Source organism: Symphodus melops (genome assembly GCF_947650265.1).
Source record: "Symphodus melops genome assembly, chromosome: 1".
Taxonomy (NCBI): domain Eukaryota; kingdom Metazoa; phylum Chordata; class Actinopteri; order Labriformes; family Labridae; genus Symphodus; species Symphodus melops.
Window position 1 is genome coordinate 2690481 of NC_136691.1, and position 24387 is coordinate 2714867.

Genomic DNA, 24387 nt, shown 5'->3' on the forward strand with positions numbered 1-24387 from the left:
CTGCCGAGGTGCCCTTGAGTTAGGCACAAAAACTGGAGCTAAAACAAAAAGATCGAGAAATCAAAACAACAAAAGTTTCAGCTCAGATTCTGTCCTGGCGTGTGATACCGGGGATTGTCCACAAGGGGGCAGGAGAGTTTTTGTTTACAGCGGAAGTGACGCACATTGCAGTTCTTATGTGGCCTTTAAGGACTGTGGGAGATCTTAGTTGCAGAAAGGAAAAAACAATTTAAGAGAATCGAAATGTTTCTATATTAACCTTAAATAATTGGGAGATGTTCTGGATAAAGTCTTACGAAAGTCTTATAGTTTAAAAAAAATCTTCCAAGATGAAACAAAATAAGACATCATAATTACTCAGTCATTACCTTTCAGATGTAATCAAAGTTAATAGCTAAAGCAGATAATAAACAATTAGAGTCAATAAAGCATGAACTATGCAAATATAAAAGTTAATCTAAAGCAGAGGCACAAATTGTGCAAAGGTTTTCAATATAGAGGCGACACTGCAGATGATGAGGAGGGATTTTCTCCAAAATGTTTAAAGAAATAAAATAAAAAAGACACCAGGATTAAGTGATTGTCAGGATTCAACCCTTGAAACTTTTGAAAAAGAGATTTTTAATTTAATTAAATACATTTTAACATTACATTTTTCTTTCCTGCTGAAATAAAAAACAAGTTTTTTTTAATTATTTTTTTTTGTACCTGAAAGAATAAATAAGTGTGTGAAGGTGGTGAACTGTCTTTAGTCACGGCTGGTTAAAAAACTAGTGACAAGTGATGGGAGGAGACAAATAGACTTTATTGATCCCGAGGGAAATCCAAGACATCCAGTTACAGAATACAAGACATTCAGGAGACATTTGATAAAATAAACAGTCGCTGTCCCCTCTACATGCATAATAACCCAAAACAAGATTAAGAAGGACCCTTATATGAATAAGAATAAAAAATTAAACCATTAATGAACGACATGCAAAAATCAGCTTCTTTACATTCATTTACAAATAATGAACTTTATCAAACGTGATGCAGAGTGAAGTGGATTTAGAACAAGGAGCTTTACACATGTTTAGAGGAGCTCTGAGACGTATTCACACTGGTCTGGTTGAAAAGCAGGATGTGATAGTAAAAGGTCACCGATCCTTTCTATCTGAACTTGTTTTTAGAAAACGGTGTACGGGGCCAACGTGGTCATCTTTGAGGGGATCCTGGCCTTTGCCAACAAGGAGCTGCTCAAGGTGAGGATAACTGATCTCTTTAAATCCAGGACTTATCTCGAACCCCATTCAGACCCCGTTTCAAATTCAATATTAAAGTTGCGGTGGAGATGAATTCAGAATCAGTTCAGAAATTCATCTCGGTGACTTGTTCAAAATGATCTGAGTTTATTTCCTTTTTCCAAAACTTCTCAAGACCCAAATTTCCTGACTCTCCAGGGTGTTTTTCATGACTCTGAGGTGATCTGTGTACAACAAGGAACATTGATGAACTCAACAACAAACATGAACACAAAATCAATTTCTGAATCCGTTATCCCTGAAATGACTTCTGTCTATTTCAGTTTACACAACTGAGCAGAGATTTCACGACAACCAAAATTAAAATTAAATCCGAGTCCAACATGTAGAGGCTGAGTGAATGTGGTCTGGACTCTGTGGAGGAGAGTCATGGTTTCAGAGATGCTGTAGAAGGACAGAATACCAGCTCTGTGATCCAGGTACACTCCTACTCTGGAGGACAGAGGACCTGAGACAGGAGTCTCGACACTGTTGTAATAAAAGTTATACCTGTTGTTGTCACAATATAACCTCCAAGATTTGTCATTATATCCAAATTCACTCTCATACCCTGCTCTGCTGATATTCTTGTATGTGACTGCTACATAAACTCCTCCTTCTCCTCTCCTCTCCACCTCCCAGTAACAACGTCCAGTCAGACTCTCTTTACTCAGGACCTGAGGACATTCAGTGAATCTGTCTGGGTGACTAGAATAAGACTGGGTCTGACCTGTGTTTGTTACTATTCTGTTCCCATCAGATAATAACAGCTGTGTGTGTGCTGTGTTTGGATCCAGTGTGATGTCACATGAATATTTTAAGAACTCAGCTCTGGTCTTGGGCTCTGGTTCTGGTTCTGGTCCTGACAGTAAAACATCCACTTCAGTCAGTGTCTTTGAGATGTTTGTCCATTTCTGTGTCAGGACGTCCTGTAGTTTATCTCTGACTTCTGACACAGCTGCTGTCACGTCCTCAAAGTACCTCAGAGGACGGATCTTGATGCTGGATGAGTGTGTAGATTCACTGAGTGCTGACACTGAGGGGTAGTCCTGTAGAAACTGGATGTGGTCCTGTGTGTGTGACAGCTTCTCCATCTCAGCGTCTTTCCTCTTCAGCTCAGTGATCTCCTGCTCCAGCTTCTCCTGACGCTCTCTGACTCGACTCACTTCAGTTTGCTGCTGGGATCTGACCTGCTGCGTCACATCAGAGCGTCTTTTCTCCATGAGACGGATCAGCTCAGTGAACATCTTCTCACTGTTCCTCACTGTTTTATCAGCAGAGCCATTGATAGCCTCCACCTCCTGTTGGAGCAGCTTCACATCTTTCTCTCCGTCCTGGATTCTCTGCTGGGTGTTTAGTCGACTCACCTCGAGCTCTCTCTGCTTCTCGCTCCTTTCTGCTGCAGCTGAGACTGTGTCGTGACCTTTGTGTTCGTCCACAGAGCAGAGATAACAGATAGACTGCTGATCAGTACGACAGAACATCTTCATCACCTCATCATGACGAGAGCACACGTTCTCCTGGAGCTTCTTGGAGGGCTCCACCAGCTTGTGTTTCTTAAATGAAGGTACTTCAAAATGAGGCTGGAGGTGATTCTGACAGTAAGAGGCCAGACACTGCAGACAGGACTTACAGGCTTTCAGTTTCCTCCCGGTGCAGACATCACAGGCCACGTCTTCAGATCCAGCATAGCAGTGATCTGCAGGAGCAGCTCGGAGTCCAGTCTTCTTCAGCTTCTCCACTAAACCTGCCAACATGGTGTTTTTCCCCAGGTCAGGCCTCGGTATGAAGTCCTTCCTGCACTGAGGACAGGTATAGACTGCCTTATAATCCTCTGTATCCCAGTGGCCTTCAATACAGTTCATAAGTAGCTGTGTCCACAGGTAAGAGTCCCCGGATCCTTCAGGAGATCCAGACAGATGGAACAAGAGAAGGATTCCCGGTCCAGCTGAACTCCTTTCTGCGCCATTTCTGCTCTCTGTAACAACGACTGTGTGAGATTCACTTCCTCATAACTGAAACAAGTTTCACCTCTGATCTACAAAGCATGTGTCTGTGCAGTGACTGTGCAGCTCTTGTTGGTTACACCCATCTATAAACTGTAGATCTGAAGTGGAGGGAAACAGGAAATACTCAGAGTGCAGCAGGCTGTGTGTGAGAGCAGGAAGAAGAGGGAGGGCTGACCGAAGTCAGATTCATTCCAGGAAGAGGAGCAAAGCTGAAATATTGAACTTAGTTTACTCGTTTTCAGAGAAGCCTCTGTTAAAAGCTGCTCCACATTAAAAAATATAAAGTTTTAGTAGGAAGTAAATATTTCTTCTTCTCTCCCCTGTTTGTATTTCATGTATTTGCTCAATGTCCCCTTCTTGTTTGCTCTGTTATTCAAGTTTTAACTTGCATACTGTTGTGTTCTAAAAGCTTTTCCTTCTCAGGCCAGTAGGGGGCATAGTGGGACAGTTGCTGCTCTCGAGAATACATGACTGGGTAGAGAAGAAAAAGAAATAATGTGTTAAGAAGCATGTGTGCCGACATTAATGAAAGTTACAACGTAATCACACTACTGCTCATGTTTATTGGAAGTCATCCAGTCACATCCCACTAAAGCACACAAACATTCCTCTGGTGACCGACTCAAGGCAGAGAATCCCAGTGCTCGGCTGTCTGGACATCACTGCATTTCATGAGGGATGTTCCGCTCCAGCCACTTTCTTCAATGCAAATGATCATTGTGGGACGGAAAGTGGAACTGAACGCAGAGGTTGATTGTCAAGGAAATAACTGTTCAACCTGCAACTACAACTTCACCTGGCACTACAGCCTTGCCTCTACCTACCATGGGCTGTGTGAACGATTTTGTACTCAAAGTCAAAGTGAGAGATGATGTGAAACCTGTGCAACAAAAGTTAAGGAGGTTGCCTTTTTCAGTCAGAGATGCTGTTTCTGCAGAGTTAAAGCGCCTGCTGGATGCTGACATCATCGAGAGGATTGACGCATCTCCCTGGGTGTCCCCAATTGTGGTGACCCAACGCAAGAACTCAGCAAGAATACGGATGTGTACTGATCTCAGAGAGCCCAACAAAGCTGTCGTGACTGATTGAGGAGCTCTTTTCAGAGCTCAGAGGAGCATCTGTGTTCTCAACCATTGACCTTGCAAATGCTTCCTATCAGGTTCCTCTGCATGAGGACAGCAGAGACCTGACTGCCTTTATAACACATAAAGGGCTCTTCAAATGTTCAGTTTGTTTTGGGCTAGCATCAGCTCCGTCAGCATTTCAGAAGATGATGTCCATTGTGCTAAAAGATCTGCCTGGAGTTCAAGCATATCTGGCATCCTTGTCTTCTCATCTTGCCGTGCTGATCATGAAACACGCCTGAAAGCTGTACTGTACAGACTACAGGAATCTGGACTGCGTCTGAATACTGAAAAATGCAAATTCTGCCAAAATAAGCTGACTTACCTGGGACATACCATAAGTAGGGATGGTCTGCTGCCGACTGAGGACCACGTTGAAGCTATTCGTGATGCACCGGCACCCAGTTATACTGTCCAGAGACAACCGATAACTACTCGCACCTTTCCAGAGACAACCGATAACTACTCGCACCTTCAGAAAGTGTTCTCCTGTGGCAGATGAGGCTCTCAGAGACTGTTTTGAGACCACTGACTGGAGTGCCCTGCAAGAGACTCATGGTGATGACATTGAGGGGGTCACACACTGCACAACTGACTACATGAACTTCTGTATGGACGTTGTGGTTCCCACTTAAACTGTGCGCTGCTTCCCGAACAACAAGCCCTGGATCACCAGCGATGTCAAGGAGATCCTTAACAGGAAGAAAAGGGCATTCAAGGAGGGAGACCAGGCAGAGCTGAAGCGTGTGCAGGGGGAACTCAAGGTCAGACTCCGAGAGGCAAAGGAGGAGTACAGAAGGAAGGTAGAACAGAAGCTTCAGCAGAACAACATGAGGGAGGTCTGGGAGGGCATGAAAACCATCACAGGCTGCAAGAAGAAAAATAACAACGCAGAAAACGGGGACCCTGAGAGAGCAAACCAGCTCAACTTGTTTTTTAACAGGTTCGACAGCCCCGTCGCTGCAGCCAGTGCCTGTCCCCCCAGCACCCCTCTACACACCCCCTCCCCCCCTCTTACTCCCCCCAACACCTCCACCAGGACAGACACAACCTCCAGTGACAATCCATCCCCCCTCTCCCCCACCATCACCAGAGACCAGGTTAGAAAGGAGCTGAGGAGACTCCGCCCCAGGAAGGCAGCAGACCCAGACAAGGTATGTCCCAGGATGCTAAAGGCCTGCTCTGCTGAGTTGGGGGAGCCACTTCAGCACATCTTCAACATGAGCCTGCGGCTTGGGAAGGTTCCTGTGCTCTGGAAGACCTCGTGCCTCACCCCGGTCCCCAAGAACAAAAACCCCAGTGAGCCAGGCGACTTCAGACCAATCGCTCTGACATCCCACGTTATGAAGACCTTCGAACGGCTGCTGCTCCAACACCTCAGACCCCAGGTACAACACGCACAGGATCCCCTGCAGTTTGCATACCAGGCAAAGGTGGGCGTGGACAATGCCATCCTCTATCTTCTACACAGGGCTTACTCTCATCTGGACAAAGGGAGCAGCGTGATGAGAATCATGTTCTTTGATTTCTCAAGCGCCTTCGACACCATCCATCCCCTCCTACTGAGAGACAAGCTGACCGAGATGAGGGTGGACTCGTACCTGGTGAGGTGGATCACGGACTACCTCACAGAGAGACCACAGTACGTCAGACTGAAGGACTGCACATCTGACACTGTGGTCAGCAGCACCGGTGCACCACAGGGGACTGTGCTCTCCCCCGTCCTGTTCACCCTGTACACCTCTGACTTCCAGTATAACTCTGAGCTCTGCCACATGCAGAAATACTCGGACGACACTGCGATAGTTGCTTGTGTCAGGGATGGACAGGAGGAGGAGTACAGGAGCCTGATCGAGGACTTTGTGACGTGGTGCAGTGACAACCATCTGCAGCTAAACACCTCCAAGACCAAGGAGATGGTGGTGGACTTCCGAAGGAACAAACCACATCTAGAACCTGTTTCCATCGGGGGGGGGGGGGTTGACGTGGAGGTGGTCAGGACCTACGGGTATCTGGGGCAGCAGCTGGATGACAAGCTGGACTGGTCGCCTAACATGGACACTACCTGCAGGAAGGGACAGAGTCGTCTGTACTTCCTGAGAAGGCTGGGGTCCGTCAACATCTGCAAAAAGCTGCTGCAGATGTTCTACCAGTCTGTGGTGTCCAGCGTCCTCTTCTACGCAGTGGTGTGCTGGGGAGGAAGCTGCAAGAAGAGGGACGCAGCACGCCTGGACAGACTGGTGAGGAGGGCCGGCTCTGTGATGGGTACAGAGCTGGACTCACTGGTGACAGTGGTAGAGAGGAGGACCTCTGGACAAAATGCTCTCCATCATGGACAACACACACCACCCTCTGCACAGCACCTTCACCGGGCAGAGGAGCATGTTCAGTGACTGACTGCTGTCACAGTCGTGCTCCACGGACAGACTCAAGAACTATTTTTCCCCCTGGCCATAAGACTGTACAACACTTCACTGTCACAGCAGGGAAGAAGCGCACGGTGAACCCTGGACTCTTTTTTCACTTTTTTTCCCACTCCTCTGCACTGCTGACCTCAGAGTCAGCCCCCAGTTGGACACTTTAATGCATATTGATAGTCACCTTACTGAGCACAGGTCACTTTAATGATAATCACCCAAATCATGTCTGGTTTCATCCTACTGTTGTGTTATGCTACATCTGTAATGGTTGACATGATCACCCTAACTAGGTCAAGTTTCACTCTATTGTCTTCAACACTTAATGCTAATCTACTCCTCAATAGTTGGGTACTTAAATGGCAATCACCCTAATCACTCCTGGTTTCACCTTTTTGTTTTGGACACTTAATGCTAATCACTGCTCCTTTATGTTGCTGAACACAATTTGCATTCCTGCATTGACTGTTTAACAACTGTACTCACACCTCTGGCATAAGCTCAAAGACCTCTGTACATACACATGTAACTAGTTTCTAGAAGGTCAGCCCTTGTTTCCAAGGCTCTTTAACTGTTTACAGGTCTCTTTTAAACATCACACATGTTTTTCTCTCCTCACAGGTTAGGTACATTATGCTATATAAGTTTTAAGTCTAATGCTAATGCCAACTGCACAGGTTTAACCTTTACTCTACGTCACAGAGGGGCTGCTAAATCTTGTTTGGGGGATTATTGTATAGAGAGGGGAGGGGGACAGCGGGGGTGTATTGTTACCAATATCTTGTGTCCTGCCTGTCTGTATACTGCTACTGGATGCCCTGAATTTCTCTCGGGATCAATAAAGTATCTATCTATCATCTATCTGCATCTCTCAGGTTCTTCCAGGGCCTGACATCCTGGTACACCAAGTTCATACAGAACTTTGCAACTGTTGTGGAATCAATGAGAGATGTGTTGCGCGCTGCTACATTTCAATGAACTGATTTCGCCCAGCACAGCTTTCAGCAGGTCAAACAGCTAATTACTGACAGTCCAGCGCTGGCTCTTTTTGATTAAGTCAGAGTGAAACAGGCAGGCGATCAGGATTCAATCAAAGCTGTTTTTCTGTCACATTTGAGACAAATCTCAAATCTCAAATTTTGTTGAGTCGACGGGGAAAAGCTGCTGCTGCGTCTGTACGGTGGCTTCCTGTTATTATTTTTCAGATTTCCCATTTTGCGCTCCCCACTTTAATTGCTTTTTTGGGCAGAGTGTGGATGTTGTCAGGTTTGCTCTACTGGACTATAGTTTGACGTGGTTTGGCGAGAGTATATAGTACGCTTCTAGACTCGCTACTTCCCACCGGTCAGATGATGGGATGAGGATTGGTTTCCTCTCCTACCGGAGGAATGAACCCCTCAGGCTCTCACCCTGCGGCCTCTGGTTCTATCGTCGGGGTTCAGATCCTTCGTCTATTTTTACCCTCTGTGGTTAATGGAAGATCTGGGGAGAACGTTCTTACCTTGTGGGGTCCTGTTGTTTCTCTGGATTGGCTCCCGTGGGTAAAGACAAAAATAAACTAGTTCTATTTGGTGTGAGTCTTACAATGGAAGACTCCCATTTATTGATTTTTTAGTAATACACAACAATAATAAATCCAGCAATTGGTAATAAGTAAAATAAATCCCTCCTGGGTAAAAGCAAATATATACGGCGGTCTATCTCTTGTATGTGATAAAAGTCTCCGCTCTAAGGATGAAAGAGTCCCAGAGTCCAGGGTCGGCTGCAGAAAGGCTCTTTGCTCTGACCTTCATGTCTTTATATACTGTATATACTGTTGCAAGCATGAATACATGTGTGTCATAGAAATTTGCAGAAAGCTACTGTAAAGGACTGATAAATCTGCTGCATAGGATGGGGTAGTAAATGGGCATCAAAATAACTTTCTTGTGAAGACAAAAATAACTTGCATATGGTTACTGCAAAAGGCAGATAAGTCCCCCCCCCTCTCAAAACACCACATATTACTGGGTGGTTGTCATGGACACGAGCAAAAGCATGCACAAATATGTATCTAATCTAACACCTCTTTCTGAATGAGACAAGACAACATTTTCCACTTGTGGTTTTCCTTAGTCGTCCAGATGACAAGTGACAGTTTCTCAGAAGGCGAGATGACAGTTCATTTTGAGATCTGTCAACACTTGTTCAAAATGATCTGAGTTTATTTCCTTTTTCCAAAACAACTCCAGGTCCAGAAAAAGTTAGTGTTCTTTTTTTTCCACATTTCCTGACTTTTCCAGGGTGTTTTTCATGACTCTGAGGTGATCTGTGTCCAACAAGGAGCATTGATGAACTCAACAACAAACATGAACACAATTTCTGAACCTGTTTTCCCCAAAACGACTTCTGTTTATTTCAGTTTACGCACCTCAGCAGAGTCTCCATAACAACAAATTAAATTAAACCCGAGACCAGCATGTAGAGGCTGAGTGAATGTGGTCTGGACTCTGTGGAGGAGAGTCATGGTTTCAGAGATGCTGTAGAAGGACAGAATACCTGCTCTGTGATCCAGGTACACTCCTACTCTGGAGGACTGAGGACCTGAGACAGGAGTCTTTACTTTGTTGTTATAAAAGTTATACCTGTTGTTGTCACAAAATAAACTCCAAGATTTGTCATTAGATCCAAATTCACTCTCATCCCCTGCTCTGCTGATATTCTTGTATGTGACTGCTACATAAACTCCTCTTCCTCTCCTCTCCACCTCCCAGTAACAACGTCCAGTCAGACTCTCTTTACTCAGGACCTGATACCAATCAGTGAATCTGTCTGGGTGACTAGGATAATACTGGGTCTGACCTGTAAATGTTGCTTTTCTGTTCTCATCAGATAAAAACAGCTGTGTGTGTGCTGTGTTTGGATCCAGTGTGATGTCAAGTGAATATTGTAAGAACTCAGCTCTGGTCTTGGGCTTTGGTTCTGGTTCTGGTCCTGACAGTAAAACATCCACTTCAGTCAGTGTCTGTGAGATGTTTGTCCATTTCTGTGTCAGGACATCCTGTATTTTATCTCTGACTTCTGACACAGCTGCTGTCACGTCCTCAAAGTACCTCAGTGGACGGATCTTGATGCTGGATGAGTGTGTAGATTCACTGAGTGCTGACACTGAGGGGTAGTCCTGTAGAAACTGGATGTGGTCCTGTGTGTGTGACAGCTTCTCCATCTCAGCGTCTTTCCTCTTCAGCTCAGTGATCTCCTGCTCCAGCTTCTCCTGACACTCTCTGACTCGACTCACTTCAGTTTGCTGCTGGGATCTGACCTGCTGCGTCACATCAGAGCGTCTTTTCTTCATGAGACGAATCAGCTCAGTGAACATCTTCTCACTGTTCCCCACTGTTTTATCAGCAGAGCCATTGATAGCCTCCACCTCCTGTTGGAGCAGCTTCACATCTTTCTCTCCGTCCTGGATTCTCTGCTGGACGTTTAGTCGCCTCACCTCGAGCTCTCTCTGCTTCTCGCTCCTTTCTGCTGCAGCTGAGACTGTGTCATGACCTTTGTGTTCGTCCACAGAGCAGAGATAACAGATAGACTGCTGATCAGTACGACAGAACATCTTCATCACCTCATCATGACGAGAGCACACGTTCTCCTGGAGCTTCTTGGAGGGCTCCACCAGCTTGTGTTTCTTAAATGAAGGTACTTCAAAATGAGGCTGCTAAAAGATCTGCCTGGAGTTCAAGCATATCTGGCATCCTTGTCTTCTCATCTTGCCGTGCTGATCATGAAACACGCCTGAAAGCTGTACTGTACAGACTACAGGAATCTGGACTGCGTCTGAATACTGAAAAATGCAAATTCTGCCAAAATAAGCTGACTTACCTGGGACATACCATAAGTAGGGATGGTCTGCTGCCGACTGAGGACCACGTTGAAGCTATTCGTGATGCACCGGCACCCAGTTATACTGTCCAGAGACAACCGATAACTACTCGCACCTTTCCAGAGACAACCGATAACTACTCGCACCTTCAGAAAGTGTTCTCCTGTGGCAGATGAGGCTCTCAGAGACTGTTTTGAGACCACTGACTGGAGTGCCCTGCAAGAGACTCATGGTGATGACATTGAGGGGGTCACACACTGCACAACTGACTACATGAACTTCTGTATGGACGTTGTGGTTCCCACTTAAACTGTGCGCTGCTTCCCGAACAACAAGCCCTGGATCACCAGCGATGTCAAGGAGATCCTTAACAGGAAGAAAAGGGCATTCAAGGAGGGAGACCAGGCAGAGCTGAAGCGTGTGCAGGGGGAACTCAAGGTCAGACTCCGAGAGGCAAAGGAGGAGTACAGAAGGAAGGTAGAACAGAAGCTTCAGCAGAACAACATGAGGGAGGTCTGGGAGGGCATGAAAACCATCACAGGCTGCAAGAAGAAAAATAACAACGCAGAAAACGGGGACCCTGAGAGAGCAAACCAGCTCAACTTGTTTTTTAACAGGTTCGACAGCCCCGTCGCTGCAGCCAGTGCCTGTCCCCCCAGCACCCCTCTACACACCCCCTCCCCCCCTCTTACTCCCCCCAACACCTCCACCAGGACAGACACAACCTCCAGTGACAATCCATCCCCCCTCTCCCCCACCATCACCAGAGACCAGGTTAGAAAGGAGCTGAGGAGACTCCGCCCCAGGAAGGCAGCAGACCCAGACAAGGTATGTCCCAGGATGCTAAAGGCCTGCTCTGCTGAGTTGGGGGAGCCACTTCAGCACATCTTCAACATGAGCCTGCGGCTTGGGAAGGTTCCTGTGCTCTGGAAGACCTCGTGCCTCACCCCGGTCCCCAAGAACAAAAACCCCAGTGAGCCAGGCGACTTCAGACCAATCGCTCTGACATCCCACGTTATGAAGACCTTCGAACGGCTGCTGCTCCAACACCTCAGACCCCAGGTACAACACGCACAGGATCCCCTGCAGTTTGCATACCAGGCAAAGGTGGGCGTGGACAATGCCATCCTCTATCTTCTACACAGGGCTTACTCTCATCTGGACAAAGGGAGCAGCGTGATGAGAATCATGTTCTTTGATTTCTCAAGCGCCTTCGACACCATCCATCCCCTCCTACTGAGAGACAAGCTGACCGAGATGAGGGTGGACTCGTACCTGGTGAGGTGGATCATGGACTACCTCACAGAGAGACCACAGTACGTCAGACTGAAGGACTGCACATCTGACACTGTGGTCAGCAGCACCGGTGCACCACAGGGGACTGTGCTCTCCCCCGTCCTGTTCACCCTGTACACCTCTGACTTCCAGTATAACTCTGAGCTCTGCCACATGCAGAAATACTCGGACGACACTGCGATAGTTGCTTGTGTCAGGGATGGACAGGAGGAGGAGTACAGGAGCCTGATCGAGGACTTTGTGACGTGGTGCAGTGACAACCATCTGCAGCTAAACACCTCCAAGACCAAGGAGATGGTGGTGGACTTCCGAAGGAACAAACCACATCTATTGTGGAATCAATGAGAGATGTGTTGCGCGCTGCTACATTTCAATGAACTGATTTCGCCCAGCACAGCTTTCAGCAGGTCAAACAGCTAATTACTGACAGTCCAGCGCTGGCTCTTTTTGATTAAGTCAGAGTGAAACAGGCAGGCGATCAGGATTCAATCAAAGCTGTTTTTCTGTCACATTTGAGACAAATCTCAAATCTCAAATTTTGTTGAGTCGACGGGGAAAAGCTGCTGCTGCGTCTGTACGGTGGCTTCCTGTTATTATTTTTCAGATTTCCCATTTTGCGCTCCCCACTTTAATTGCTTTTTTGGGCAGAGTGTGGATGTTGTCAGGTTTGCTCTACTGGACTATAGTTTGACGTGGTTTGGCGAGAGTATATAGTACGCTTCTAGACTCGCTACTTCCCACCGGTCAGATGATGGGATGAGGATTGGTTTCCTCTCCTACCGGAGGAATGAACCCCTCAGGCTCTCACCCTGCGGCCTCTGGTTCTATCGTCGGGGTTCAGATCCTTCGTCTATTTTTACCCTCTGTGGTTAATGGAAGATCTGGGGAGAACGTTCTTACCTTGTGGGGTCCTGTTGTTTCTCTGGATTGGCTCCCGTGGGTAAAGACAAAAATAAACTAGTTCTATTTGGTGTGAGTCTTACAATGGAAGACTCCCATTTATTGATTTTTTAGTAATACACAACAATAATAAATCCAGCAATTGGTAATAAGTAAAATAAATCCCTCCTGGGTAAAAGCAAATATATACGGCGGTCTATCTCTTGTATGTGATAAAAGTCTCCGCTCTAAGGATGAAAGAGTCCCAGAGTCCAGGGTCGGCTGCAGAAAGGCTCTTTGCTCTGACCTTCATGTCTTTATATACTGTATATACTGTTGCAAGCATGAATACATGTGTGTCATAGAAATTTGCAGAAAGCTACTGTAAAGGACTGATAAATCTGCTGCATAGGATGGGGTAGTAAATGGGCATCAAAATAACTTTCTTGTGAAGACAAAAATAACTTGCATATGGTTACTGCAAAAGGCAGATAAGTCCCCCCCCCTCTCAAAACACCACATATTACTGGGTGGTTGTCATGGACACGAGCAAAAGCATGCACAAATATGTATCTAATCTAACACCTCTTTCTGAATGAGACAAGACAACATTTTCCACTTGTGGTTTTCCTTAGTCGTCCAGATGACAAGTGACAGTTTCTCAGAAGGCGAGATGACAGTTCATTTTGAGATCTGTCAACACTTGTTCAAAATGATCTGAGTTTATTTCCTTTTTCCAAAACAACTCCAGGTCCAGAAAAAGTTAGTGTTCTTTTTTTTCCACATTTCCTGACTTTTCCAGGGTGTTTTTCATGACTCTGAGGTGATCTGTGTCCAACAAGGAGCATTGATGAACTCAACAACAAACATGAACACAATTTCTGAACCTGTTTTCCCCAAAACGACTTCTGTTTATTTCAGTTTACGCACCTCAGCAGAGTCTCCATAACAACAAATTAAATTAAACCCGAGACCAGCATGTAGAGGCTGAGTGAATGTGGTCTGGACTCTGTGGAGGAGAGTCATGGTTTCAGAGATGCTGTAGAAGGACAGAATACCTGCTCTGTGATCCAGGTACACTCCTACTCTGGAGGACTGAGGACCTGAGACAGGAGTCTTTACTTTGTTGTTATAAAAGTTATACCTGTTGTTGTCACAAAATAAACTCCAAGATTTGTCATTAGATCCAAATTCACTCTCATCCCCTGCTCTGCTGATATTCTTGTATGTGACTGCTACATAAACTCCTCTTCCTCTCCTCTCCACCTCCCAGTAACAACGTCCAGTCAGACTCTCTTTACTCAGGACCTGATACCAATCAGTGAATCTGTCTGGGTGACTAGGATAATACTGGGTCTGACCTGTAAATGTTGCTTTTCTGTTCTCATCAGATAAAAACAGCTGTGTGTGTGCTGTGTTTGGATCCAGTGTGATGTCAAGTGAATATTGTAAGAACTCAGCTCTGGTCTTGGGCTTTGGTTCTGGTTCTGGTCCTGACAGTAAAACATCCACTTCAGTCAGTGTCTGTGAGATGTTTGTCCATTTCTGTGTCAGGACATCCTGTATTTTATCTCTGACTTCTGACACAGCTGCTGTCACGTCCTCAAAGTACCTCAGTGGACGGATCTTGATGCTGGATGAGTGTGTAGATTCACTGAGTGCTGACACTGAGGGGTAGTCCTGTAGAAACTGGATGTGGTCCTGTGTGTGTGACAGCTTCTCCATCTCAGCGTCTTTCCTCTTCAGCTCAGTGATCTCCTGCTCCAGCTTCTCCTGACACTCTCTGACTCGACTCACTTCAGTTTGCTGCTGGGATCTGACCTGCTGCGTCACATCAGAGCGTCTTTTCTTCATGAGACGAATCAGCTCAGTGAACATCTTCTCACTGTTCCCCACTGTTTTATCAGCAGAGCCATTGATAGCCTCCACCTCCTGTTGGAGCAGCTTCACATCTTTCTCTCCGTCCTGGATTCTCTGCTGGACGTTTAGTCGCCTCACCTCGAGCTCTCTCTGCTTCTCGCTCCTTTCTGCTGCAGCTGAGACTGTGTCATGACCTTTGTGTTCGTCCACAGAGCAGAGATAACAGATAGACTGCTGATCAGTACGACAGAACATCTTCATCACCTCATCATGACGAGAGCACACGTTCTCCTGGAGCTTCTTGGAGGGCTCCACCAGCTTGTGTTTCTTAAATGAAGGTACTTCAAAATGAGGCTGGAGGTGATTCTCACAGTAAGAGGCCAGACACTGCAGACAGGACTTACAGGCTTTCAGTTTCCTCCCGGTGCAGACATCACAGGCCACGTCTTCAGATCCAGCATAGCAGTGATCTGCAGGAGCAGCTGGGAGTCCAGTCTTCTTCAGCTGCTCCACTAAACCTGCTAACATGGTGTTTTTCCCCAGGTCAGGCCTCGGTTTGAAGTCCTTCCTGCACTGAGGACAGGTATAGACTGCCTTATAATCCTCTTTATCCCAGTGGCCTTCAATACAGTTCATGCAGTAGCTGTGTCCACAGGTAAGAGTCCCCGGATCCTTCAGGAGATCCAGACAGATGGAACAAGAGAAGGATTCCCGGTCCAGCTGAACTCCTTTCTGCGCCATTTCTGCTCTCTGTAACAACGACTGTGTGAGATTCACTTCCTCAGAACTGAAACAAGTCTCACCTGTTATCCACAAAGCATGTGACTGTTCATGTGACTGTGCAGCTCTTGTTGGTTACACCCATCTATAAACTGTAGATCTGAAGGGGAGGGAACCAGGAAATACTCAGAGTGCAGCAGGCTGTGTGTGAGAGCAGGAAGAAGAGGGAGGGCTGACCGAAGTCAGATTCATTCCAGGAAAAGGAGGAAAGCTGAAATATTGAACTTAGTTTACTCGTTTTCAGAGAAGCCTCTGTTAAAAGCTGCTCCACATTAAAACATATAAAGTTTTCGGGAAGAAATACTTCTTATTCTCTCCTTAGATTGTGACATGGCCACTCCTGTGTTTGTGTTATTTCCCTGCCTGTAGCCTGGTCAGGTGACCTACTTAGCCAAAGATACACAGGTGTGTGTGGAGGCGGGGTTAAAGTGAACAAAGGGAGAGGGGAAAATATGTGTGTTTTTTTTTTTTTTGTCTTTGATTGGGTGTGGACTAAGGAGCAGGAGAGAAAACATGTTTATCCGGATGAGGATCTGGGAATCTTTTTTTTGAGATGCACATGGGAGTCGAGCATGGGCCTTGGAGGAGCGTAAAAGACTAAAAAGAGACCTGTATCTCCCCGGGGTAAGGACGAATAAGGCTGCCAGACCGTAGAGTGCCAACCTAATGGACATTTCTTTTCTTTTTTTTTTCAAGGACATTATTTTTCTTTTGGAAGGACATTTGAATGGGTTTGATTTTGTTGTTAAAGATGGAGATAAACCATGCATTTAATTTCCTCCAGTGGTCTTTGAATTATTTTGAGCAAACAGGGTGGCTCTTTATTTCCCACAGTTTCCCACCTAATTTCTTGGTTAAGCTCATAACCCAGTGGCATTATTGAGAGCAGCGGGTTTTGAATAAAATAAATAACTTTAACCTTAAAAAAACAAGTGGATTGTTATAAGATCATGGCTTTGACTCTTTTTTGTGTTGTGTTCTCTGGTTTAAAAGCTATTGATCAATGCTATGAGGTTGTTCAACCACCCGGACGGTCCATGAATCATTAATGAATTATCTCCCATATTCAAATAGTGTTTTAACTCTGTAACATGAACCATTTGAGGTGGGTCGGGCATCTGGATGCCAACTTTTGGAGGTTTTCTGGGAACATCCAAACTGGGGGAGGACATCACATTTCTTGCACTTATTTTAGTTTTTTGCCACCGTTCCTCCAGTTATAAACAAATTATCTAAGAAACACACAGAAGTTCTTTTTAAGTCGTCAAACTCTTCAAGAAAAAATATTTATAAAAAAACCAATAATTAAGGGTAGTAGCAGCAGAGAGAATCACCCTGCAGGCCTTTATGTCATCTTTTCTTGTTGATTTGAAAGAGAGCCCCCTGGTGGCTGAATTTATATGCTGTGCCTTTAATGAACTTTCACATATTTATGGGTAAATAAAGAAAAAACATTTACATTTTCTAAAATATTTTGTTCTGTTCATTTTTCCACTCTTAAAAAGGACTCTGGTTTAAGAGAAATAAAAAAGTCCATTTTCAGTCCATTTGTTTTTAATTTCATCCCTCTGCAGCTCGTATTTTGTGTTTATGCCTGTGTGACGAGGAGGCCTGGTCAATAAGGAGAAAATTAATACTATTTTTTTTGTTTTGTTTGTTTTTTACTACATTGCTGTTGAGGGTGTGAGCTGGACCGTGGTGATAAGGCAGGAAGTCTCCCCCTGGGACCTGGCCGTGTGGTTGATTACCCTCTGATTCACTTAATAACAGTCGTTATCCGCCGTGGGATTGATGATGTTTGGGGTCCATTCTCGTAGCTTGTCAATTAAATACTAATGGTCTCTTCACACATGAACTAGATGTGATGATATGGTGAATTTTGAATTACATTTGTCATTCCAGTGTTTTTGTTAGATGCTACGACCTAAGTATATTTCCTGTTTTTATATATATATATTTTTTAAATTGCAGTGCACATAAGAGTGTCGACTGAAAGCAGCTGGGTGTTTTCCTGGTGGAGCAGGTTAGAAAATGATCTACAGCCTCGGCATCGCTCTCTAACCTTTGGGAACAAGCCACTCCTCGTGCCCCCTCCCTCCTCCGACAGGCCGACAGACGTGCTTATCCAGCAACGTGCTGTCTTTTGGTTCACCAGATTTACAGCGGGCGGGATCCATCGGCTTGTTGTGCATCTGAGTTACACCTTTAATACCCCGCTGTCGCCGTCATTTAAATCACTCACAAACTTCTTTTTGCCTCTGTTGTCGTCAGTAGCTGTTTTTGGTGTTGCCTCTCTGTTGTTGGCGCTGCCTCATTGATTCTTCCTGTTTTTTTTGCTGACTTGAGCGTCACTTTAATGGAGCTCAGTGGACGGATGAACGGCTGACTTGCTCTTCAGAGGGACTGAAGATAACGGATGTGGCTCCTCGGTTAACACGTTCAACACGTCGTGACCCGAACGCCACATTTCATCTTCAACATGTCAAATCATCGACTCAGCACCAAGTCGTTCAGTGTGCAGCAAAGCAGCACGATGTTTGTCTCCAGTACGAAAGATGAAAGCTTCCTTTCAGTCTGTCCCCCCTCCTCATATCAGTGCATGATGTACCAGGAACCTTCACTGAAACAGGAAGTGATGCGGACTGACTTAAACCAATCACTGCTTCGGCTTCTCAAGTTTTCCCAAAGATGAATCTCACACAGTTTTAAGGATAAAATAAAAAATGGCGAATTATATAATCAAGCTACAAGTGTCCAAAAAATTAAGCAAAAGCTAAAACAACAACAAACCTGCAGTTCCTCAAATGTCCACTTGGAGCTTATTAACACTCACTAAAATGCTGATTTTAAAGGCCAAAATAAAAAATGAATTATATAATCAAGCTACAACCTGCAGTGTCAGAAAATTAAACAAAAGTTAAAATGCAAAAAAAAAAAACAACAGCAAACCTGCAGTTCCTCAAATGTCCACTTGGAGCCTATTTAAGACTCATTAAAATGCCGATTCTAAAGGCCAAAATAATGCTTATGGATTGGTTGGCGGCTGTGGCTCAGTTGGTGGAGTCTCTCAACTTGGAGGTCGGGGGTTCGATCCCCAGCATGTGGACACTTTTTGCAATATGTCCACATCCTGTTTTTATTCACCGTCCCTCTAAGACATTCGAGGAAACACAATTCCAGCTCATTCATTCCTCACTTTCTTTCCATTTTCTGTCTGTCTGCCAGCTGCTGGACATGAAGGTGTTTGTAGACACAGACTCCGACATCCGGTTGATACGGAGGCTGAAGAGGGACATTTCACAGCGTGGGCGCAACATCAGCGGCATCATCAAACAATACAACAAGTTTGTGAAGCCGGCGTTCGAGCAGTACATCGAGCCCACGGTGCAGTCTGCTGACATCGTGGTGCCCAGAGGTCAGTCGAGAGTCTCCGTCGTCGCAGTTTGATGAAACCTGAGCTCGTTTTCATTTCCCAGTCATCTGTTGTCCCTAAATTATCTCCTTTTTTTGTGTGTCCTGAACTCCTTTTATTCACAGGAGGAGAAAACTTTGTAGCGCTGGATTTGATCGTTCAGCACGTTCACAGTCAGCTGGAAAAGGTAAGAAGTCCTCGGCTTGTTTTTGAGTCTTTGTCCAATCTCCCACCTTTCCTTCTTTTCGTGCAAAATGAAGGGGCTTTGTTTAGCTGCTGTTTGTTTTGTATCACCTGCTGCTTCTGTGAGGGCAGAGGGTTTTAAACACAGCACAGCTCCGTAGTCTGCTTCAATAGAAGCTAGTGCTACAAAACGGTCAGCTAATTAACTTTTCCCTCCAAAGTAACGGTTGGCTCGCTGCACCTTGAAAACAGTCGTACAAATACCCAGTCTGCCAAGAGTGAAAAGTGCACAGGAGGGCTCTTATATTCACCTCTGGAACTTGAGTTAAAGGATGAATGTGCGACTCTTTGATCTGGTAGCCTGTATTGTTGTGTTAGCATGCTAATGTTAGCATATTGACCCGGGTACAGCAGCGTGAGTTCCTATTTTTCCCCACATGTAATGAATGCAGCATCAGGTCTGACACCAGCTGCCATGTGCAGCTTGTTAATGAAACTTTGTTTTTTATCTCTGAGCACTTGCTCCCTCTGCTGGACAAACAAACTTAAGACAGCAGGAACGCCTGACTTTTTATTGAATCAGCTGCTAATGAGCAAAACAAGAAGACAACAATGAGAGCACCCCGACCTCACGGCCCCCCCACAAGGTGAAACATAACAAAGAGAGGACTCGATCAAATCAGGAACAGAGGAAAGACTTTAATATAAAACAAAATTGAAAAAATAACACTGTTAGCATTAACTAGTGGAGCGCCTTTGTTACTGTTCTTTTGAGCCGTTTTGGACCCCTAACCACTTCCTGTTTCTGTGCTTAGCTTCATCTCCTAACATTCACTCTACCAGAGGGTCCTTACTGTATTTCAAAATAAAAGCAGAGTTAAATTTAAACTGCAAGGAAAATGTTTTCAGTTTAAGACTAGTACACAACTTCAAAATAAAAGCCTGAACGTTTGTACAATAAAATCTGAAATAATGCAACATGTGACAACAAATGTGATGAGTCGTGATTAACTACTGAAATGTATCAATTTAATAATATGATGTGAAAAAAACGTTATTAAGGAAATAAAAAAGAGGATTTAAATCTAGCCTTTCTGCAGTTTAAACCTGAATCAAACCATTTAGAGTTTATTAATAATAACAATAATAATAATACATTTTATTTATAAATCATTTTTCAGTTATTTAAAAGACACTGCACATTCCTTTGTTTGTTTTTCGAGTAAATTGAGCACACTAAGCCAGAGATGCTCGACTCCAGTCTTACAGATACACGACTCATTCTACGTCATTTAAAGATCTTTTTCTGGCCTCCCCCCCCGTGGTCTTGTTCCCCCCCCCAAAAAAAACTCGGTAAAGGCGGGCGAACCTTTACAAGTGGAGTTCCAGTTTTCTGAGATAAAGGAGCGTATAAACCCAGGGACAGCTGTCGTCCATCTTCCCTCACCTGACTGTCCTGTCAGCCGCTTTATGACCTGAACCAAACCACGATCTGCTCCACCGTCGACGTGTTCATTAATGAGCGCTACAGGAGAACACACACACGGCATCTTTCACACTGGCTTTAAACGACTCAGAAACAGGGCGCACGCTCTCTCCGGCTGCAGAGCGTCGGGTTTGATCGCTTCTACCTGCATGAAGGGTTTTGTGAATTCGTGCAAGCGGTAAATGGGAGAAGTAACGACCTGCGGAGAGGTTTATAAGAGCGACTCCTCAACTTACAAATCTCGACTAAACCAGTTTCAACCTTTCAAAATAAAACACAAAGTGAGGAGCAAAGAAATGTTTATTCTGCTGTGAATGTTTGACTTTACTGTTTCAGCTTTTCTCATGTTTATTTTTCTTCTTCTTGTGTTTCACTGTTTGCACACACACACACACACACACAAACCGTTGCGTGTTTGTGTGTGTGCACGACTCCCCGCCCTCGCCTGACTGAATGCTGTGTAACCATTCCAGCGTGAGATCACTGTGAGGTACGACTGCTGCCTATTTTTTTATTATTATTATTATTATTATTATTATTATTACTACATCCTCTCCCATCTTCCTGCTTCTTTCTCCTCCTGCTTTCACTGTAAACAAAGACAAATGAACGTCTGGCTTTTTGTCATGTTTTGCTTTTTGTTTCACTTCGAAACACAAAAACTAATCTGCGTCGTTCATCTCTTTGAGTCTGTGTCCAGAATCCCTTTCACTCTGCTGTTCTGTCAGTGACATTAATAATCCGTCTCTTGTTTTATGGATTCATTCCTTCTTCACGAGCAAATTCTCACCTGAACGATAAATCACAAAGCAACACAGAAAGGTAATACACGTCAGTAAATCAGCGTATAAACTTCTCTCAGCTGTCTGATGATGAAGTGATGAGTCATAGTGACCAAAAATAATATTACCAGAAGCAGACAGAAGCTTTCTTAAACGTTTAATGAACTATAAAAAAAAAACCTGCTGAACACAGAAAAGAAGAGAGACAAAGTCAGGACCTTTATCCGCCTGCTGCTTTTTTTCCTGACACTTCCCGATGTTTGTTTCAGCTGCTCCAAGCTTCCTTTATCCGACTTTTATTTGTGCGGCCTCGCCGAGCGCTTCGACTTGAACACTTTTAACCAGCCGATCGTTCAGCAGACGAGATCTTGAACTTACAAGGCGAGTTCATTTACGTCGCACATTTCAACCACAAGGCGATTCAAAGTGCTTCACACGAGACTTCAGAAGCATCACGACAGAGGAAAGAAAAGAAACCATTAAGAAAAAAAATCATTGAAATTATTAACATTTAAATATGTTCAAGTAAAAAAATTTAAAAAAAAATTAATTTAAAAAAGTTTGAAATTATTCAAATTTAAAATTAAAAAAAAAAAATTAAAATTAATTTAAGGAAAAATATAAACAAATCTTTATTTAAAATATTTTATATAGACAGCTGAAAACAGGTGAATCTTTAACCTGCGTTTAAAAGAGTTTTAGCTGACCTGCAGTTTTCTGGGACATTTTCTTCCATCCTCCTTTCTCTGTTTCTGATCAGACGTCATTATTACTAAACTCCTCTCATCGTCCCGACAGAGCAGGAGGAGAAGCGTCCGATGTTTGAAGAATGAGATCTCAGTGTTGAGTCCACACTGCGTGGCCGTGCAGCGCTCAGATTCTCAGCACAAGAACAATTCATCCTGATAACGCTGGAGTCAGATGAAGTGAACAAATCATGAGAAAAACTAAAGGTGTAAAAAAAATCACCAGTCACATCAAATTATCAATTCTCCGAGTTTTTTTAAAAATTCTGCTCCGCCCCGAGCTGCAGAGCGTCGATGGAGTTGAACCGTTTCACTTAATGACAGAGAAATGTTTCCTCTCCTTTTATTTTTGTCTCCTCTCCTCCTTTTCTTTTTTCTTTTTTTTTTATTAATATTTCTACTTCCTGTGTTTCTTCTCCTTCTTCACCTTTTCCACCATTTGAACTCCAACAAAAATTCCCCTTCAGAGGAAGCTCCGCTGGGATATGTGAGGCTCGCCTTGTGCATCCTCTCGGCCTTGTTACGAACAGAACGTGAACGAGTGGAAAAGAAAAGCTTGCTTGATGTCTTTGCTGCGTTAAAATGACTTGCTAAAAAAAAAAAAAAAAAAGCATGTTTTTGTTTTTTTTCTGAGCATGCAGAAAACAAATCTCAGCTGAGGAATGGCAACCTCTGCTCTTAACGTTGGTCAGCATGCGTTTGAGAGAGCATCCCTCTGCTGCCTCCACTCACATGATGCAACAACTTCTGCAGACTCCGACGATGAATCAAAGTATTGAAACAAACCTCGCAGGTCGATCTTCTTCTGTTTTCTGATCACTTGAGTCAGGGCAGCAGCATCATCTGTGACTAATTCAGTGTTATTCCCATCTCTAGTCTGTGTTAATCCCAGTGTGATTAAGAGCTAAAGGTCATGGTGATGCTAACTTTATGAGAGTCCGTCTTTAAACCCCCCGATGATGAGAAAAGTCCGTCCTCTCCGCCTCCTGATTTGATGAACCGATCGTTTGATCGATCGACTTCATAGACGCAGCTCGTAAAATCTATAATGTTGGATGAAGCAACAAAGTCCGACATCCGACTTCTCATCCTTCCTGCACATTTCTGAAGATGAACTTTTTTTTTCTTCCCCCTTTACAGATCGGCTCTGGCGTCGGCTCATCAGGGTCAACCTTTACCCGAAACCCTCAGCGTGATGGAGAGCACGCCGCAGGTCCGAGGCATGCACACCATCATCAGGTCAGCACACACACACACACTGTTCGTGTCTGCACGGAGGAGTGGAGTCATGAGTGATGCGTAGAAACGTGGAGGATTTTTAACAACGGCGGAGGTTAAAATGTTCGGACTCTAAACTCGGGCAGAGACAGAATCAGTTTGTGGGCGTGTCCTCCTGACCTCCGTGTGTCCGTGTAGGAACAAGGAGACGAACAGGGACGAGTTCATCTTCTACTCCAAGAGATTAATGAGGCTCCTGATCGAACACGCCCTCTCCTTCCTGCCTCTCAAGGTGAGTTTGCTGCTCCGTTTGTGAGGCCGTTATCTCAAAACTTTATCGAAAATGACGCCGGGTGACAAAACGTGTACTCGTCCTTTAATGTCCAGCCCGTGTCGGTGGAGACGCCTCAGGGCGGCGTCTATGACGGCAAGAGGCTGAGCGGGAAACGAGTGAGTCTGATGTAGAAGTTTGTGCATCCTCCTCTTTTAAAATCACGACTTCACATCTGCGGTGCGTTCTGCTTTTCATGGCTGTGCGTATTTGACTTCCTGCAGATCACAGGCGTTTCCATCCTGAGAGCGGGAGAGACCATGGAGCCGGCTCTGATGGCGGTGTGCAAAGACATCCGGCTGGGGAAGATCCTCATCCAGACCAATCACGACACAGGAGAGCCAGAGGTGTCAGATCTTTCTTCACCTGTTTGAACTCCAGGCGACCCGGTTTTGCTTTCCTGTCTCTCTGAACCGGTTCTGATGTTTTCGGGACGTTCTGTCTGCTTTTCCATCCTCCAGCTTCACTACCTGCGTCTGCCCAAAGACATCAGCGAGGACTACGTCATCCTGATGGACAGCACCGTGTCCACGGGAGCTGCGGCTCTCATGGCGGTCCGAGTGCTGCTGGTACGTACCTGGATCAGTTTCAGGGTTTTGGCCTTTATGTGGATTGAGTAGGGAGCCGCCTGAGGTCTCCTTACATCTTGTAAAGAAAAAAATGGACTTTGATTGGAAGCTGGGTGAATAAAGATCAGAAAGGTCTTCGTCATATGTTTA

General features: G+C 44.9%; 3 protein-coding genes across 4 annotated transcripts in view; 1 reads left to right on the forward strand and 2 right to left on the reverse strand.

The window, feature by feature from the left end:
- The first annotated feature begins 761 nt into the window (after nt 1–761).
- The window catches only part of LOC306832217 (uridine-cytidine kinase-like 1), a 24844-nt gene continuing 1218 nt past the window's right edge, over nt 762–24387 (forward strand). The window contains exons 1-9 of one of the 2 annotated variants that reach the window (XM_079356715.1): nt 762–1244; nt 18736–18925; nt 19048–19109; nt 21065–21081; nt 23260–23358; nt 23536–23629; nt 23725–23787; nt 23893–24015; nt 24130–24237. In XM_079356715.1, the coding sequence (XP_079212841.1) occupies nt 18745–18925; nt 19048–19109; nt 21065–21081; nt 23260–23358; nt 23536–23629; nt 23725–23787; nt 23893–24015; nt 24130–24237 (747 nt within the window). In that variant the 5' untranslated portion in view covers nt 762–1244; nt 18736–18744. Of the gene's footprint in view, nt 1245–13866; nt 13945–18735; nt 18926–19047; nt 19110–21064; nt 21082–23259; nt 23359–23535; nt 23630–23724; nt 23788–23892; nt 24016–24129; nt 24238–24387 lie in introns of those variants that run through there. The other variant, XM_079356716.1, reaches the window with a different exon arrangement.
- LOC306832178 (tripartite motif-containing protein 16-like) lies at nt 1421–3997 on the reverse strand. Its single transcript, XM_079356624.1, is given in 2 exon segments — nt 1421–3150; nt 3153–3997. Coding segments are annotated over 2 exon segments (1692 nt in total). The 5' UTR covers nt 3253–3997; the 3' UTR covers nt 1421–1558.
- Nucleotides 9226–16212, reverse strand: LOC306835729 (E3 ubiquitin/ISG15 ligase TRIM25-like; the record flags this gene model as incomplete). Its single annotated transcript, XM_079362442.1, has 2 exons — nt 13801–16212; nt 9226–10371 (listed from the first exon to the last, which is right to left on the reverse strand). The coding sequence occupies exons 1-2, from the start codon at nt 15469–15471 to the stop codon at nt 9226–9228; spliced, it is 2817 nt and encodes a 938-aa protein (XP_079218568.1). The 5' UTR covers nt 15472–16212.